This window comes from Cricetulus griseus, chromosome 4, assembly GCF_003668045.3.
Source record: "Cricetulus griseus strain 17A/GY chromosome 4, alternate assembly CriGri-PICRH-1.0, whole genome shotgun sequence".
Lineage (NCBI taxonomy): Eukaryota > Metazoa > Chordata > Mammalia > Rodentia > Cricetidae > Cricetulus > Cricetulus griseus.
The window spans coordinates 21868654-21881959 of NC_048597.1; the positions used below are offsets into that span (position 1 = coordinate 21868654).

The following is a 13306-nucleotide window of genomic DNA, read 5'->3' on the forward strand; positions in this document are numbered from 1 at the left end:
CACAGAGCTGCCTGGAGACGCTAGGAAATTGAGGTGGTTGCTCTACCTTCAACGAAGCCCATTTTGTTGGCCCTGAGTGATGCCCAACTTGAGCCTAGCCAACGTGCAGAATCCCCACTAGAGGCAGCAGTCTTGATGTCTTCCCATATAACAGCCAGTGAAAAAAAAGAGATGCTTACCCATTTATTATGGTGCTTTCTTGCTATTATTAATTCATCTGACATCAACCTTTGCTGTCCTGCATCCTTATAGTTTCTTGTTGGATTGTATCCATGTTTTCCCTTTTTACTCTAATTTTGTTATTCTATACATACAGTGTATTCTGATACATACAGCGTGTTCTCTCTCTACCCATTTGTCTCATTCCCTTTCCTGTCAGCCTTCTTAGTTGCTGCCACTTCCTTTTTCAGATTCATGCCTTTTGTCCGTTGCTGTGGCCCACTTAACTTAACAGGCCCATTGGATTGCAGCTATAACTGGAGTCCAGAACAGGCATCAGTGGGAATGGTTCTTTCTTGCCCTAAACCCATTAGCGGCAAACAGAACAGCAGTGAGAGGCAGTGTTGACATGGTCCTTTGTCTTTTTCTCTTGTGAGGAAAGTCAGGCCTGTCTTCTAGGAGTATGTTTCAGCTTTGAAAGGAATGCATGTGTGCATGTGTGCATACATTTTGGGGGGTGTGGGTGTGTATGTGTTATGGAGGCCAGAATTCAGGACTGAAATGTCTTTGTCAATCCCTTTCCACCTTAGTTTGGGAGACAGGGTCTTTCACTGGATAGAGAGGTCAGTATTTCCACTAGTTGGGCTGCCAGCGAGTTAAACGCATCAGTTTTTCTCTGCCTCCCCAGTAGTGGGATTTTGGAAGTACACTGTCATGCCAGGTCTTTATGTAGGTAACAAGGATTCTGATTTGGATTTTCACACATGCTCAGCAAGCACAGAGTCATCTCTGCAGCTCCCTCTTTCTGTTTGCTCCCGGGTCTTCGAATGCTCAACCCAGATATGCACCTTACCCTCTGGCATCCTTAAGACCCGCTCCGTATGGGACACAGCAGTTCAACTTACTTCACTGGCCCTCTGTTTTGTCACACATACAGTAGTGACAGTCTCTCAGTGATGGCAACACTCTGGAATCCATCGCTGGTTCCTCTTGGAACCACTAAATCCTCAAGCTTCACAGGGGTTTAGATCTGAGGAAACTTCCGAGGAGCAATAAAGATGCCATTCCACGAGTCCTCCCTCTAGAGTCACATCTGCAGGATAATGAGTCGCCCCTGTGGCCTTTCCACTGACCCTTATCTGCAACCCCTTCCATTGCAGATCTGTGTGAAATAAATCGCTTCCATTATGTCGCATATTTGGTCCCATTGCCTCCTCCATGTCTCTTTGGAGACACACGGACTCATCCCTCACTCATCCTTGTCAAAGGTGTCCTAGTGAGGGGCCATACAGACAGGTTACATAAAATGTTCAGGGCACCTGCCAGTCTATGTTCTCTTTGACAGGGACACCAGGTCATGGGTTAGATGCTTTGGCCTATAAAACACCAACAACCAGGTCCTTGGAGCCCTGTCAAGGTTTACAGTTACTCTGTAGACAGATACTCAAACCCAAGTCAAAGAGACATACAGCAATTCTGCCAATACCATCTGTTTAAAGATAGGGGCATTTTGCAGTTCCTAAGCATATTTTCTTTTCTAGAAAAAATAATCAACACAACTAATTCTTCATACATAACATTTCTTAACTTGAATATTGCTTTCTTTCCTTATAATGATATTGCCTCTTGATAAGAGAACTGGCAGGAAAAATAAATAGCTTTCAGTGTGTGTTGAAACTACTTTAGGAATATAGCACTCCTTTCCATGTGAAATGTCTACATCCCTTTTCATGCTGTGTGTGTGTGTGTGTGTGTGTGTGTGTGTGTGTGTGTGTGTGTGTGTATTTGCGTGCGTGCTACACATACCCTGAACACAACTCTTAATTTCCTTCTACAGAGGTCAAGGCTGGAAAGCTATTGTCACAAGCAGTCACCTTCTTTCAATTGCTTGTTGACTGAAAGTTTCATTTCATGTCCCAGACCCTTTTATCTCTGGTTGGCCTAAGAGCATTTCAACCTCTCGATGCTCACCAAGCAGACCCATCCTTTTTATTCTTAATTCATCCTTTGTATCTACTAGGTTTATAGATAGCATGGCTGTTTGTGCAAGGTTAAATTGGGTAGCTTCAGATTTTATAGAAAGGGCCATAGGAGGTTCCAATGCAAGCGACCAGATGGACTTAACAGAATAAAGTGTAGTGTGACTAATGAATTCAAATGGCCTCTCAGCATATCAGGCTTTGTGTCAGTACAGCTGAGGCTGTATTAAAATATGGGAACCCAGAACACATTTATAATTCCAAGCAAACCCATTTGACTCTTAAATTTCTTGATAAAAATCCTAACAAAATAATTCATAGTCCTGTTTTTCAGCCCATCTTCCAAAATAAATCGGATGAGAAGGCAGTGTGCTATAAAAGCAGACAACACCAACAGGATAGCAACAGTGTAACGTACAATGGTAAAAAATAGATATTGCCATTACACCCAAGTGGATAAATGTGTGTGTGTCAACTTATATTTATTCCTGCATGTGTGTTGAAAAATTGTAACAGATGCATTAAGCAATTCCCTTTCCTGTATTGCTTGAAATAAGTTGTGAAGCTATTTTCATCTCAAAGATATGCATGGAATAACTACTTTCAAAGTTGGTAAGTGGAAACGGTAAGTTAAGAAATGTTAAACCCTAGTCCACAGTTGTAACTGAGTTAGCAAGCGTTAAAGGGCCATCTCATAATTAAATCTCCACTTGGTGGAAGGAGCTTCCCTACCCAGTGACCGACCTCATTCTGTTGTGGCCCCAATCACCTTATGTCTAATAACAACGGGCGAGAGCGATATGTACCTTTCTTATCCTGAAGTGTTTAAATGTGTTTCCTTTCCTCTCTTCAGCTGGCCCGGGGACAGGGATGACCCTGGAAATGTCCTTCTAAAGATTCAGTCTCATCAGCCTGTGGCCCACAGTGCCTGGTCTGAGAGTTTATATGGTAGTGAGTACTAACCAACAACTGTGTATTTCGATACTTTCTTATGTCCCACCACAGAGATTTCCTGCCTATCTGAGAGCCACTAGCTCTGTCTTAACAATGAAGTGTGAGCAATATTCCAAGCTGAATATTTCTTAATTTTATTTTGACATAATCCCAGGATGACAATATTGCTAGTACATTAAGAAGGTGTGCACTTGTCAAGCAAGGAGAGTTGTGTCATCTGATCCTTTGGTCACGATTTAACATGTGACATTAAAACACTCCAAAGTTTAATTTCTGATGTTAAAATAGAAAGTTGACCATGTACTTCTGATTAACCTTTAATAACTTAAATGTCACTGCTTAAAAATCAAACTATTTTCTCTTGTCATTTTAGAACAATAGTATGTGTTGTTTTATAATTTACTACCAATGACCTGTATAATCTGAATATAACATTTTCTGTAGTGAATGGTAGTCATGTAGACTTCTGTATTATATTTTTTCATTAACCTAATATGTTAGCATATAAATATTTAAAATTAATACATTAATTTACTTTTTGTAATAAAAACTATTTATAATTTTAAATAGACATTAAATGTAAATAAAATTTCACATTGCTATAAATTTCTAATGCCTGGCTTAAGTGTTGCAAGGAAGGGTTTTATTTCTTGGGCTGGCTAGTCTTATGTCAACTTGACATACTAACTAGAGTTATCTGAAAGGAAGAACCCTTAACTGAGAAAATGCCTCCACAAGATCTGGCTAGAAAGCCTTTTCTTAATTAGTGATTGATGGGGGAAGGCCCAGCCCATTGTGAGTGGTGCCATCCCTGGGCTGAGCAATCCAGGGGAAGAAATCCAGGAAGCAGCACCCCTCCATGACCTCTGCCTTAGCTCCTACCTCCAAGTTCCTGCCCTGTTTCAGTTCCTGTCCTGAGCTGGATGGTGGTGGTGCACACCTTTAATCCCAGCACTAGGAGGCAGAGGCAGAGACAGATGGATCACTGTGAGTTTCAGACCAGCCTGGTCTACAAGAGCCAGTTCCAGGACAGCCTCCAATGCCCAGAGAAACACTGTCTCAAAAAAACAAAACAAAACAAAACAAAAACAAACAACCCCCCCCCAAAAAAACCCCAAAATAGTTCCTGTCTTGACTTATTTCAATGATGAACAGTGCTGCGAAGTGTGATCCTCCACTACTAGCTTTTGGTCATGGTAATTTGTCAGAGCAATAGAAAGCCTAACTAAGCCATTTCCTTTCCAAAACAGTTTAAAATCCACAAGTGCAAAGATTGCGTCTTCCTTTTTCATTGAGATTTCCTTGATGTTCAACTAATAGCATTTGTTAATTAGATAAAAATTCTATAAGACAGAGTAAGAATGACAGTAAATACTGATTGCTCTATATTTGAAACAGCAATAATTAAACTTTGATGTTTTAGTTGCCAGGCATCTACAGTCATTAACCATACATAATAATCAGTCAATGATAAACCATCTGTATAACCATGTTCCCATAAGATAGCATTGTCTAGTGCATTAGCAGTCTTAGTTTATATAACTGTACGCTGTGATGCCCACACAATGACACAATCACCTAGCATGTCTCTCAGAATGTATTGCCCTTGGTAAGTGAGTAATGGCTACATATCTCTAGTTTTCTATCTTTTAAATAAAGATAGCCCCATGGCTTCTACTCTAGCTTCTACTTGCCTTGCAACAATGGCTGGTCTGTAAGCAAAACAAAAACCGGCAAAGCAGAACAAGGGAGACCAATATGAGATCATGTTGACTCTTACCTAACTGGATGAACTGAGGCTCACTCTTCACCCCTGGACCAGCCCCAGTGCTTGCTGCCACCTCCACACTGTACCGGATCCCAGGAACCAGAGAGGGGATGACCACAGAAAAGGTAGAACCATCTACTGTCTTGTTTATGTGATACCTAGTTTCATTACCTAGACACCAAACCTGTAAGAAGCATAAAAGGAAAGGAAAGCTCATAATTTATCCAGGTTAATGAAAAGCTCCACATAAATCCTAGAGAAGTTTCAGACCTACACAGAGTTCAGATCTATCAAGAGTCCAATAAAGGAAACTTTAAAGGTCATTTTTTGCCTTGACCTAATTGTGAGATTATTCTAGTCAAACTACATTTTAGCAGTAGCTATAAGGTTTTCATAGGTACTTTGGCTAGTTAAGAGTCTACCATATAGGGCAGTGGTTGTCAACCTTCTTAATGCTGTGACCCTTTAACCCAGTTGTGTCTCGTGTTGTGGTGACCCCCAATACTAACATTATTTTAATTGCTACTTTATAACTGTAATTTTGCTACTATTAGGAACCATGATGTAAATGTGTGTTTTCTGATGGTCTTAGGCGACCCTCATGAAAGAGGTGTTTAACCATTGATATAGGGGATGGAGAGAAGTCTCAACAGTTAAGAAGGCTTGCTACATAATCAGGTATCATGAGGACCAGAGATTAGATCCAAACACCCATGTAGTTTAGTCCATAAGCATCTGTAACTACATTTCTGAAGGATCTGATATCCCTTTCTGGCCTCAGTGTGCACTGGCACAAACAAAAGTAAATAGATAAAACAAATAAAAATAATTTTAAGAATCATATCATATAAATTGGTCAACTTGCTATAACACGGTTATAGCTCTCACAAGGCTCTCATCAGCCCACTTCATTAAGGTTTTGCATGTCTTTTTTTAACATCAAGAAATTTTCATGAAGAAATTAAAAATTATTCTGCAGAAGACTGAACATTCACACAAAGTATGTGCCATCATCTTACAATTATACTACAAGAGGAACTCCATATGACTGGATGCCAGAAAACAGAGGTGCATAGGGATGGGTGGTGGTGGCGAATGCCTTTATCCCAGCACTGGGGAGGCAGAGGCAGGCAGACCTCTGTGATTGAGGCCGGGACAACTAAGGCTGTTACACAGAGAAACCCTGTCTCAAAACAAAAACTGTGTGTGTGTGTGTGTGTGTGTGTGTGTGTGTGTGTGTGTGTGTGTAAGAAGCACAGAGCCTGATACTTCGGGGAAGAATGAACCAGAACTAACACATCACATGAACATCAAAACCAAGAAACAGTTGTCTGAGAAGGCCGAAGAGCTCCTGAATAATCTAAAACATTTCATGTAAATATGGTTGGTATTGAAAATAAAATATTACCAAGAGGTAACACCCTAGGGTTTATCTAGTGTATGCTATGTTGGACTGTGAGCAATAAACAATAATAACAGAGCTTCAAAATAAATTGAGATAACAATTTCTGTTTCATAACACATTGGGAATCAAAAAGTAACCATATACACTTGATGCAAGAAAACTCTTGTAATGAAAAGGTACTCTGTGTAGTCATGAACTTTGACAGTGACATGCAGTAAGAAACCATCTACTTATGGAATTGAAAGTTTGACTACACTCTAAGTCTGGCTTTACATGTTATTACAAGATTACCTATAGAAGGGTAATTTTGAATAAATGGATATAGGGGATGAAGATACTATTATTGTTTCCATAAGGAAGTGGTTATCTAGAATGGCATTCATAATACTCTGGACTCTCTGAAATCCCCTCCAGCAGTAGGAAGGACTAGCTAGGATGGGCTATTTATTACCTAAATTATACTAGGAACACAGACAGCATCAGTCAAAACACCAAAGTTCTCGATCACCTTTAACTTTTAACTTTTTCTTTGCCAAGTTTTTATTACTGCAAAATACAGTTTCAATGCACAATACCCACAAATGGTGAGACATTCTATCTGGACCTGCCCATTGGAAAGAGACTCCTTTGTGAATTTTTTCCCAGCAATTACATTACACAGCTGAACCAAAAGCCACAAACTGATTTTGTACCAGTCAATCAGGTTCAGAACGGCATTTTATTATTTTAAATTGACCATGAAGTTAAGTGAAATCCATCCTTGCACATTTCTTGAGGAGAGAAATGAGTACTGACTCTTAGGGGAAAATCTCTAAGTTACACAATTTGGCTTGGGAGCCAAGACATCATCAAATTTTAGGCTCTTTTACAAATGCTTCTACAATAGTCTGCTTCCCTGGGCTGAAATATCGTATCCTGCTACACCCTAGTACCGAAACAACCTGAGCTCTTATGAGAAAGCATTTAAAATGAGGGCCATTTGTATCTTTTAATGAATCAATTCCAAGGGAAATTTTTATTTGAAATGCTTTGAACTATCTATCATATATAGCAGTCTTTAAAAGTATTCTCTCTCTCTCTCTCTCTCTCTCTCTCTCTCTCTCTCTCTCTCTCTCTGTGTGTGTGTGTGTGTGTGTGTGTGTGTGTGTGTGTGTGTGAGAGAGAGAGTCAGCAAGCCTGGGCTACTCTAATACAGGGCTTACAGCTTACAGGCACGTGCAACTCCTACTTTTTCCAGCAGCTTCTGCATAAAACTCAGGCCTCTATGCTCACGCTGCACGTATTTACTGACTGTACCCTCTCCCCAGCCCTATGCAATACTCAACAAGTTCATGAATAGCTCATGGACAAAAATTTTACAAGGTTATTTTTCTGTTTCAAAAAAAATCATTTCCAAATACTATGTCTACCATTCAACTTACGTTTAGTTACTACACATAGTAAAAACCAAACAAAAAAAATGCGTATTTTGTTTTCTGTTTTGGTGTGTGTGTGTGTGTGTGTGTGTGTGTGTGTGTGTGTGTGTGTGTCTCAAACCTCTCATCCTCCTGCCTTGTGTAATTCCACAAGAAGTGGAATTACAGGTGTGTATCAATTTGGGACTCAAAAACTAATTATGCTCCAAGCCAGCAAGATGTCTGAGTGGATTAGGAGCTGGTCACTAAGCTTCACCATCTGAATTAGACCCCCAGAAGCTGCACAGGAGAAGCAAAAACAGAGTCTTGGTTGTTGTCTGACTTGCCTCACTTACCCTGGCACACATGTACACACACACACACACACAATAATTAATGTTTCCAGGTACGGGTTCATATTCACAGATGCAGAGCCAGATATGTGCATGTTCTAACCTCAATAATGGTGCTAGCTAATAACCAGAAAACTATGCAGGCATCAGAGCGATGCTAAGTACAGGAGTGTATGCTTTACAGTTAAAATTTGCCATGGTAAAAGACACACACACACACACACACACACACACACACACACACACTGTGTTTGCAGAAACGCTGAAAAAGGACACACTTATTTGCTATTGAGATGTTCCTGATTCAATCCACTTACAACCTTTCTTTTAATTTTTGCTTATTTTCTTTCCAAATAGCTTTTTCTAGTATAGACAATTACTCCAAAATAATAGAATCTGAGAAATAATTTTACATGTTGGCTGTTGGGCCAGCAGATGGCGACAAAGGACAATAGACAATCCATACAGGTTCCTTTTTTCGGTGAGCCATGAGGGCTGCCAGTGAATGTCCTAAGTGTATTTGTTACCTTATATTCTTGAACCATTCCATTCTGAGTGTCTTCTGGAGGCGGTTGCCAAGTGACAAGAATCGCGGTCCCATTTCCGTCATTCTTTGATACGGTTACACTTCGGGGAGGGGCGCTTGGTGCTATTAAATTGTAATATAACAGAGTGTACAGAACGCCAAAACACACAGTATTTAAAAACACACAGTAAACATACAGATGCTGAATGCTTTAAGTATGGGTAACACCCAACACTCAAGGGCTCCAAACTATAACTCTTCTCCAAGTTATACTAAATCATTGATACTGTGAATTTTTTGTAACCAGTTGCAATTGCAGCACAAAACACCCCAGGACAGGGCATCAAGATGGCTCAACAAGCAAATGCATAGGCAGGGAAAAACTGTCCACCTTAGTTATGCCCCTGGATATCAAGGAAGAAGAAAAAATACTTTCCCCAAGTCTTTACTATGATGTCATATACCTACACACATTCACCCATATGCAGACTAGTGATCCATTTCTAAAAACTAAAAACATCCTTAGAACATCCTCTGTTCCTTCTAGCCTGTCACTCCAATCTCATATGTTCTCCTTAAAAATGTACAAAAATAGGAAAAAGAACACCAATTTTGTTACGTTTTACTATAACCTATCATCTATAAAGTCACAATTAGAGAAAATTCCTTTTTTTAAAAAAAGTATACTGCGAAATGAAATTCTTTATGTGAATCCTCTTTTCAGTTTTCAGCGGGGTGGAAATACTGGTTTGCCAAGAACTACAGGGTTTCCTAGCATGAGGCATCAGGAGAAAATGCAGACTCTGGAAAGTCCGGGCAAACCCAGATATTACTCACCTTATCTACACCCCATTAACGTTAGCTTCCGTGAATAAAAAAGCCAGCAAATCATGAGCTTTGAATATGAATTCTAGTAATAGTGTTAACACTTTCACCTATTTTGTGCACATTGCCACTGAAGCAAGTCACTTGTTACAACATTATGTTACTTATACTTGCTGTAAGTAAATAAATTGCCATAGCAAAATATTTTAAAATACACAGATTAATAATAAACATCACTACTAACTTTTAAACAACCTCCATTAGTTCAAAAGCACAGGAGATACCTTGCATGGCCCGGAAGCCCACTCCATCATACATACCTTCTTCTAAAGTTTTGGCAAATTTGATTTCACTGTCTGCTCCTTGAAACTCATTAAAAAATGGGCGAGCCTTAATCTCATAGTTGACACCTTTTCTGAGATCAGGGATCACCACACTATTTTTGGTTGGTGTCCTCACTTCAAAAACTAACCACTCAGATTCACTGTGGCCAGCTCCCGATGGCCGGTAGAGAATTTTATATCCTTGGATATATTGAGATTGTTGGTCCACCTATTAAAATGATGAATAAAAATGGCATTAGTCACACTGTTTTCTTGTTTCGATGCAAAGTAATAAGAACAATGCAACAAGTAGAAAAGAAAAAAAAAAAAAAACAACCAATGGGACGCCACAGTGTGGATTTCTAGTACACAACTGTAAGGAATCACTAGTTTCTATAATAATAATATTATATTATGTTTCAGCAAAAACGTAGGACTTCACTATGGGTGGCAAATCATATAAGAGACATGTGGGCATTTTAGAGAAGGCCGCTTTCCATTTTGGTTTTGAAAACCTACTAGTGTTAAGTTGGAAGTGGTGGGGAGGTCCGAAACATGAGGGGAAGCAGGGGAGAGGGAATATGACCAAAATACATTGTGCATATGCATACAGTTCCCAAATTCAGAAAACATTTTAAAAGTCTGCTCAAGACTACTTGGAAGTATTCCTAAATAAAAAAAAAATGCATGCCATATGTCATGTATTCAAGTCATAAGACTTCGTGATTCCCTTGACACTAGCGGGCTTAATTATTTTAGCATATATATAGATATAGATATATAGAAATATATCTATCTCTCTCTATATATATGTTAAAGGCAGATAGTTGGCATAATAAAATTAACATTGGTGTGGAAGTGAAAAACAGTGATGTCAATTCCCTACATGTAATAATCTCACAGAAATCCCGATTATTAAAAAACAACACACATGTTACACAAACTCACAGTCCAGTGTACTTCCACCGAAGAGGAGGAAAGGATGGTAGGGTTGTGGAGGTGCAAGACGACATTCCCCAGCTCTCTCTGGACCTGCTTGTGGTCCACCCCTTGACTGGTTGGTGGGACATCTGCAACAATCCAAGAACACGGTCAGGCCCTATGCCATGCACGGACAATAACTCTCCGAAAAGCAGAATCGGCGGAACTGTGAAGTCACCCTGAATACAGAGAAAAATAAGCAAACTTACCTTCTTTGTGTGTGTGTGTACATGTTCGTGTGTTTGTGTGTATATGTGTTCGTGGTTCGTGTGTGTGTGTGTGTGTTGTGTGTGTGTGTGTGTGTGTGTGTGTGTGTGTGTGTGTGTGTGTGTGCCCGCATGCATGCATCTTCAGGGCCAGAGAAGGACATTCGCTCTTCTGTTTTATCTCTCTGCCTTATTGCCCTGAGACAGGATCTCTCAATGAGCCTGGCACCAGGCTCACTGCCAGCAAACCCACCAGTGACCCTCATGTCTCTGCCCAATTCCCCATGGCACCTAGTGTCACAGCACTCCGTAAGTGGTCATGGTTGGGTTTTTATGTGGATGCTGCTGGGGTTCAAAGCTAAGTCCTTATGCTTTCAGAGCAAGGCTTCTTAGCCACTGAGCATCTCTCTATCCATTACAGCTCAACCTTTGTATAAGTATCAGGAGAAGAGAAACAAAGACCTGTGTGTGGGGAGGGGGAGCGCCAGAGCAAGCAGAAAACCTGTGTCAGCCGAAAAGGGCAGGAGGCAAAGATAACAGCGGCAAACGGGAATTTTTAAGAGCGCCTCCTACCATGTCATGATCATTTTACTGCTGAGCGTGAGAGCACTGGCACAGTTCTGAGTGAGATAAACCCCGCTGCAATGATTCGAACTACACAGGAAAAGAAAGAACGTGGGGTTACAGCTGAGAGGACCGAAAACGAGAAGCTCACAAGGCGGCAAGGGGAAACTGAGTGTAGCAAGCTGATGATCAGCACATCTCCTAGGAGGAACCTGGGGATCTTCTCAACCAAGGGAGACGGCAAGTAAAGGAGTACACAGGCAGGAACACAGAAACCTAGGCAAGGTCTAATAAACTAAATCTGATTAGATAAGAGCCCTTCCCATCATTTAATTGACATTGGTTTAGTTTACTATATTGCATGGAGGATTTAATCATTTCTTTTCAGTCTCATGGATACTAAAAGATTCAGGAGGAAACCTGGGCTCAGGTCTCCTTTATGTCATACTATTGGGGGGACATGGAACTGTTTGCTAAGCTCAATAGACTCGATACTCAACAACAGTTGTTCACAGCTCAAGAGACTTTCTAAAGTGCAGATGGGTTTCTTCGTTTCAAGAAGTAAAAGGAATGCAGGGTAAAGAACAATAACAACAAAGATTTTTTTGGGGGGATTCAGAACTATTTATAGACTGTTTATTGAGACACACACATTTAGTTGTGTTACCAACCTACACAAAACAAAACCGGATGTTTTAGTCTGCTAATATTGAATACCCCACCCCCTCCAATCATAGGATAAATGCCTTTTGGCTGGGGAAGTAGGGAAGAGGGCAGAAGAACGGGAGGAGAGCATGAGGGATCTAGAAGGTCAAGCTGGGGGAAAGACAGAGAGGAAGAGTAAGGAAGGAGGTACCTTGATAGAGAGAGCCATTGTGGGGTTAACAAGAAACCAGGGATCCACCAGGATGACCCTAGCTAGAAATCTACGTAATAGTGGAGAGGGTCCCTTAAATGCCCTTCCCTTGTAATGAGATTGATGAGTATCTTGAATGCCATCCTAGAGCCTTCATCTGGCACTTGATGAAGCAGAAGCAGAGATTCACAGCTAAGCACTGAGATGAACTCTGGAGTCCAGTTGTTCAGAGGGAGGAGTGATGAGCAAAGGGGTCAGGACCATATAGGGGAAACCCATAGGAACCGCTGACCTGAACAAGTGGGAGCTCAGGGACTCCAGACTGACAGCTGGGGAACCTGCCGAAGACCGAACTAAACCCCCTGAATGTGGGTGTCAGTTGGGGGGGCTTGGACAGTCTATGGGGCTGCTGGAAGTGGAATAAAAAATATTTATCCCTAGTGCAGGAACTGGCTTTTTAAAGCCCATTTCCTATGGAGGGAAACCTTGCTCAGTCAAGATACACTGGGGAGGGCCTCGGTGCTGCCCCAAATGATGTGACAGACTTTGTCCATCCCCCATGAGAGGCCTCGGCCTCTCTGAAAAGTGGATGGGGGTGGGGTGGGGAGATGGTGCAGGGCACAGGAGAACAGGAGAGAGAGGGAACTGGGTTTGGTATGCAAAACAAGATTTTTTTTTTTTTTTTTAAAGTCATGGCTGGGGTAAAGCACAGCTCAGTGGTAGGTAAGGCGCTCCCATATGACTATGAGACCCTGGGTTTGATTCATACCCCCTTTCTAACAAAGTCTTAAAAGTCCATCTGAAAACATAGTGCTCACAGCCAACACATTACACAGTGTATGATCCGACCAATCCAAAATAAGGGGTAAAGGTATCTAGCTTCAGACATAACTTTGAAAATCCTGGTAAGGATCAACTTGGTTCATCTGCCAAGTACACCACTCAGTGAAATCAGCAGATCTTAAGAGTTAATTTCAACTGGAGTCTACGCATTTCACTGAGCCCTGACACCC

At 41.0% G+C, this 13306-nt stretch overlaps 1 protein-coding gene across 4 annotated transcripts in view; it reads right to left on the reverse strand.

The window, feature by feature from the left end:
• Robo1 (roundabout guidance receptor 1) overlaps window positions 1–13306 on the reverse strand; it is a 370504-nt gene that overhangs the window by 57732 nt on the left and 299466 nt on the right. For all 4 annotated transcript variants that reach the window (XM_027412417.2, XM_027412416.2, XM_027412415.2 and 1 more), the window contains exons 14-17: window positions 10635–10756; window positions 9684–9915; window positions 8540–8661; window positions 4873–5044 (exon numbers count right to left, since the gene is read on the reverse strand). In XM_027412417.2, coding sequence (XP_027268218.1) covers window positions 4873–5044; window positions 8540–8661; window positions 9684–9915; window positions 10635–10756 — 648 coding nt within the window. The remainder of the gene's footprint in view (window positions 1–4872; window positions 5045–8539; window positions 8662–9683; window positions 9916–10634; window positions 10757–13306) is intronic.